General features: G+C 33.9%; 1 protein-coding gene across 1 annotated transcript in view; it reads left to right on the top strand.

The window, feature by feature from the left end:
* The first annotated feature begins 4,910 nt into the window (after positions 1-4,910).
* LOC144436998 (ATP-binding cassette sub-family C member 5-like) overlaps positions 4,911-6,774 on the top strand; it is a 22,154-nt gene continuing 20,290 nt past the window's right edge. The window contains exons 1-2 of the mRNA XM_078125865.1: positions 4,911-5,137; positions 6,538-6,687. Coding sequence (XP_077981991.1) covers positions 4,911-5,137; positions 6,538-6,687 — 377 coding nt within the window. The remainder of the gene's footprint in view (positions 5,138-6,537; positions 6,688-6,774) is intronic.

Genomic DNA, 6,774 nt, shown 5'->3' with positions numbered 1-6,774 from the left:
AAATTGGACAGGTAAGAAAATTTGTAGTAATTGTACAGTTATCTTTAAATATTGTCACACAATCGCTTCCATCTACGAAATTTCATTTTGATGTTATTTTGGTGTTCGAATTTTATTGTGTGAATTGTAAATGTTGTTCAGTATTAACATTTCACTGTAGACAGTAGGCAACATTTTATTTCGATCGGTTCAAAATGGCAAATGATGTCCATCAGTTTAGGTTTAAGTTTGAAATGCAATTACAAAGATGCATACATCTCAACAGGCAGGTGGGAGATATTTTCGATTTGATTAAAAAAAAGATCAAATAATAATGACAAGTATATGACAATGACCCTGAACTTCAGTGTATCAAAGGAGTGCGTATATGTACGATGAGAACAGTATTGTTAATAATTGGCGCATACTTCTGTACCAAAATTTGTCGAACCCCACAGCTGGGTGACATGATGGTGACATTCCATATTTGGTCAACTATAAAAATAAAGCGTTTGTAATCAAACGTCAAAGTTGTGCAAGCTTATATATAGCATATATTACAGACATATATAGTCAAATGTGTATGAAGGTTTTGTAATCTTACTAAAAACTAAAGATTTTGTTTTATGTAAATATGATGAAAATGTCAATTTTGGGGTGTGCGTCAGGATGTTCAAAGTACAGATAAAGTACGGATAGGAAACATCACAACCTTTCACCGAGTCGAGCTTTCCTCCTGCACCAAACTAGGCCTACCGTGGCATTCCGATGTGAAGATAGTATAGTCAGAAAAAACGCGTTATCTTTTCCTTGTCAAAGGTATTTTAATGTGCCACACAGTCTTTATATTCCAGACTACATTACAAATAATACCACTTAACTTGAAATCAGTATTACCCTGCACAGAGTTCACAATCGATGTAGCAGGCCTGGGCACGTTGACTCGATAAACACATATGAACAGTCATGCAGGAATAGTCATCATAGGAGATAAAAGAAAATGGCGACTTCCATGGCGACGCAACGATTTAAAACATCACCGATCAAACTTTAATACTATACGTCAAAAACCAGCAGGCACTGCCTGTAAAGATGGCCGATTGGTTTCTGTGTATATGTATATAATAATATGTTTGTCATAATATAGCGATAAAACCATTAAAATGATTTTGATCAGTGACAATACTACTTACATTCAAAGAACCAGCAATTTTTAGGCTGTAAGATATTGAAATATTTTCTTTGGAAAAATTAATTCTTTTACTATGGCCCTTGAAACTGCGCCGATAGTATGGTTGTGTTTAGTTATATTGTTACAAATACGTTAAAACTGTGTATTCCACCATTGCAACAAGATCAAACAAATCCTAGTTTTCAACCCGATTCTTCTATAGGGATTCCCGAAGAAAATTTGAGAACTATTTATTCGAGCGAATTGCTGCTTGATTTTTGTTACTGTATATCACCTGCATATATACATTATTCTTGATCATAATTGTTGCACTGCTATTATAATACTTAGGTTTAACATGTGATAGACAAAGATGAGTTATGGTCCCTGTGGACAGCGATTCAATACTCGTCTACGTACCACTTCTGTAGTTCTGGTCATATATAACTACTATAAATCCATAAAATATAAACCATACAATAATATAAGCCTGTAAAATGTAGTATTTATTTTACAATTTGGATTATGGCCATAATAATAGAACTATATAGGGTCATACATTTATGAGTCCTGTCAGTCATTATGTGGAGTAGTCGCGTGTCGTGTACACGGTATGTGAGTGGATAGAAGACAAGTTCTGTATTTATTGAACACTACATACGTTGCTATTCAGAGATATGCTAATCATGTACAACCCGTTTCAAGTTACAGTTACAGTGGCACTGTCTAATATAACCATGCAGAAAAAAATGCAATAAGAAAATGCATGCTCTAAGCTTATAAGATCTCAAAATCGCAATTTCTTGCTACATTTTGTCTAAATGAAATAAACCATTTAAACGTACTGCAACTAGCCACGGACATGCAGGCGCCAGTGTTTTGACATCTGCATTTGATGTCTGCATCCCCGGTCTGCATGGTGCATGGCACAATAGTTCATTTCATTCAGAAAATGTTTTGCAAGAAACTGTATTCATCCGATCTTGTTATCTTAAAGTGTAGCTTTTACATTGGTAACAACACTATGCATACTAATGAACCCAATTTCCATAAAATATCATTTTAAAACAAATGTATCCATATTCGATCAAGCTCTTTGTTGTACCAACCAAAACATGCATATTTTAACAATAAAAAAAAATCCTGCAAAATGCTCTTTGTTCGCCAGTGTATTTCCCCTCGAAAGAACGTATGAGATAGTTCATAATGCAATAATAACTGTTTATGACATTTTTCCCACCATTAAAAACATTATACGAAACAACTAATTGTACAATAAGAGAAAAGGTTTCCTGAAAATCTTGTTAACTAGAATTTTATACAGGATGTACATGGCGTCCAGTGTCAGACAACCAATGAACAGGTATTAACAGTTTAACTTTTAGCAGCGTAGACGTCAACGAGTATATAAATCACTGGGCTAATGTGTTTGTTCTGTCCGCTATCTATGTAACAAAGTACAAAATCTGACAGCTTTGGGTCAGTGTTTGTATCTAAATGAAGAAGGTGAGCAAACACTCGTACATACCCGCTTTTAAATATAATCAATCGTCTGACCACCTGTAATACTGTTCCTCACTGCGCAGTACATTTTGAAAAGCAAAATTCGAGGGCGTGATAGAAATGGTTAAGGTAGAATGTGCCTCGCGGTCGAATTTAGAATCTTTCAATTTTTTTCTCTCAAAACTTTGCCATATGAAAGCTTGTTCCTAGTTATTATGAAAAAAACAAGAATAAATGTTGGGTTCAATTTCTTGTCCCAGTGTCTTGTTTTCAAGGAAATCGACATTCTTTTATTTTCCAAGACAGTTAACCCCAAACCACTATGAGACCACTATCGTGGTCTTAGAGTTAACACAATATTCGGAAGCCATATTGGACTCAAGAATGACTACATTTTGTATAATTTTGACCTATATTTCAAATATTTGTATGGTGACCCCAAATTGTTCTTATTGGTTTTAATTAAGGCTTTTCTTGAAAAAAAAAGTAACAACAAAAGTCGAGAGAGTTTATTTCCGAGGCACATTCTATGAAAAATATGTGCAAATAGACTTTGTGACTATGTTTGGGATGTTTTTAATATTTTAATATCAGACGTGAACTCCCAGTAAAATCTTTACTAATTGACAGATACCGCTCAGCAAATTAATATGAAAACACACAAGAAATTAAGAACACGGCTATAGAAAACAAAAGTAACTGTCAAAATCTGAAAATTTCCAGAGCTATATTTTTTTTAAAGGGGAGATTTCAATCATATATTTATAGCCATAACTAGATTATCAAGTTATGTAAACATTGTTATGACTCATCAGTAAGACATCAAATGACAAACATCAAAACTTTGTTTGTTATCATCCTTGGAAAATTGACAAATAGTGAGGAAAAACACTCTTTTGTGTATTTATTAAAATCATACTCAATCTCCTCAATATACTTCAGGTCAACATTAGATGAAATTTGCAAACTTAGACAATGAGATGAAATGTACACAATAGACAAGACTGATTTGCAGTCACCGAACACCTTCAGATCTATTTTGCATTTATATTTTCTTAGCAAGTATGATAAATTTTACATCACAATCTACAAGCTTGTTATCTCTTTCAAAACTTAATAACTTTACAAGTGAAAATTTTGCAAAACATTTTGAAATGTTTTCATCAGCAAAATATTTTTAAAAGTGTAAGAAAATAAAACCCAAAATAGAGTAGAAGGTGTTTCGAATGACATTTACACGCATGGACTGATTGTCAATCGGATGGAATGTACAAACAAACTGATTTGTAATTGGGTGAAATGCACAAGCAGATATATCAACAGATATATCAACACACAGATGCAATGAATTTCACAAAACTGTGCAGTTTTTTCTGTTTGATACAACCACGCAGAAGCCAACAAGAAACTACATATGCTACATTTTCATAGTCTAAATGAAATAAACCATTTGGATGTATTGCAACTCCATGCAGACACTCTGGCGCCAATGTTTTTCTTAGCATCAAACAACAGATGAAAGGCGCGTAAAATGTCCTTTGTGGTGTTCATTTGATGTATGTATGGGCCATGTGTAGGTTATTTCACTTACTAGACAAAATGTAGCAAGAAACTTTACTCATTCAATCTTGCTATCTTAAAGTTAAGTGTAGTATAGCATGTGCAGTTTCTTATTGGTTTCTGCATGGTTGTATCAAACAGAAACGCTGAACGATGTTGTGAAACTTACTGTATAAGTTGAGAGAACAAAGCATATGCACTATATTGGTGGCAGTTGCTGAAATTTCGTCTGCTGATTGTCATGGATATTTTAGTTAAGGGGTATTTTTGAATGTTGAAACTTCAACGTCTACTGAATGTCTATTGTAATATAGACCCTCCACCAACGTTGGTGGAGGGTCTATGATTGTAATAGCAATACTACATGCTGCTATTGTTTACATCATTAATCAAATAAATATACAGAGTAGACACTGTTCTTCTCAATATGACACCTTGAGATCAGCTCCACGGATCTTTAATATTAAACCATTGCACGCTATGACGAAATGTGCTGTAATCCTATGTAAACCTTGTGGCTTTAAGTAGTAGTGGAATTAACCTTAAGCCTATAATTCTGAGAGAACCTGGTATTGAATCCATGGCCTTTAAGCAATCTTTCAAACTTACAGAAAACTACTTTGATAATGTCCTGTCAGGATTACAAACATTCATGCAAGACTATCACAGTTTTTTTATTGCTTGTAGGTAGATAGAGATGAGCAAAGCACGTTCTTCCCAGGCTGACCTGCCCGATGACGACTGGGATGGGTCACTTGGATTCAAGTCACCAGCTGTTCACAAGGTTCAAAATAAGAGGGTAGCGAGAGACAGAGACCCCATATATCTTTATAATGACTTACCTAAATATAAACAAAAGGGTTTCACTGAGAGATATGGACCATCACTGGATACCATGAAACCAGTCAGATTTACGAAAGCAAGGTAATGTACAGTTCTGTTAATTTCAAACCTGCCATTTTGTTAATTTCACAACCGCCATTTTGTTAATTTCAAGGCTAACATTTTGTGAATATAACGACTACCGTTTTGTTAATTTCAAGAATATCATTTTGTTAATTCCAAGACTACATTTTGTTAATTCCAAGACTACAATTTCGTTAATTTCAAGACTACTATTTTGTGAATTTCAAGACAACCATTTTGTTAATTTCACGACTACCACTACATTGTGTTAATTTCAAGACTACCATTTTGTTAATTTCACGACCACCATTGTGTTAATTTCACGACCGCCATTTTGTTAATTTCAAGACTGTCATTTTGGTAATTTCAAGACTACATTTTGTTAACTTCAAGACTACCATTTTGTTAATTTCATTTCGTTGATTTTAACATGTTAACACTACCGTTTTGTTAATTTCAAGACTACCATTGTATTAATTCCAAGACCTCCATTGTGTTAATTTCAATATTACCATTTTGTTAATTTCAAGACTACCATTTTCTTAATTTCAAGACTACCATTGTGTTAATTTCAAGACTACCATTGTGTTAATTTCACGACTACCATTGACTAATGAATTAATAAAAAATGAAAAACAGCAGAGAAAGACGGTAACTCAAAAGAACAAATTTATTGACAGCAGTGAAATGAGCTCTGACATTATCAAAATTTGCTACATACAAGATCTGGTGCATTTAGGACCCCTTAAATCCACCATCGTAAGGACCTCAAGTATACTTTAACTTTTTGAGGAGATTCTTTTTTTAAATTTTCATTTCTGAAATTAAAAACCCAAGCCTACCATTTTATTTACGCCAAAGGTCTGAGACCGATTTCGGCCAATCTATTTGCTATTTTGTGATCTTTGACCTGTGACCTAACCTCATTATCTTGCACTTTTCAATGTACAGCAAATAATCAATCGTCGACATACCATTATTATGTCGATGGCTATTTGTATTTCTGAATACCATGGCTAACTACAAATGGTCAATTGCATGATTTTTTTGTAGCGACGACATCAAAACTGAGGTGCACTAGGTAACCCTATATTTAAAAAATATGTTAATTCATAAAGTATGCACGATTTCACGACTGCCATTTTTCGCCCATTGAGTTAAAGACAAGAAGGGAAATATTGGGGAATAATATTCATGATAAATAGAGAAGAGTGATATAATGGTGACTTTGAATGTTTTGAACGTTTTATATTTCAAGTACTGCAGAACGAATGACATAACTACATCTTGTCATGCTGAAGAAAACCAGGGCATAAATCCTATATTTTTTGTTTGAATGCATTCAATTTTGCTTGAATGTCGAATAATAGTGCTAATGATTTTTTTTCTCTCTAAATGATTTTTTTCTCTAAATACAGTGATTGTCCCTTGGACAATGCAGGACTACTGTCAACAATGTTCTTTACGTGGCAAACCCCACTAATTGTCAAGGCTAGGAAAGATGATATCGAAAGTGAAGATATTTGGCCTTGCTCTCCCTATGATGGTGCTCATGAGAATTGTGAGAGGTTAGTTCTTACTACTATTTATCACTTTTCTCACTTACTTCTTTAGTCCAATCGATTGATTGCCACCGTACTTTGGGTGGATGATAG

Source organism: Glandiceps talaboti, chromosome 6, assembly GCF_964340395.1.
Source record: "Glandiceps talaboti chromosome 6, keGlaTala1.1, whole genome shotgun sequence".
Classification (NCBI taxonomy): domain Eukaryota; kingdom Metazoa; phylum Hemichordata; class Enteropneusta; family Spengelidae; genus Glandiceps; species Glandiceps talaboti.
The sequence above is the reverse complement of the archived record's forward strand: the minus strand, read 5'-3'. Positions and strand labels throughout refer to the sequence as shown.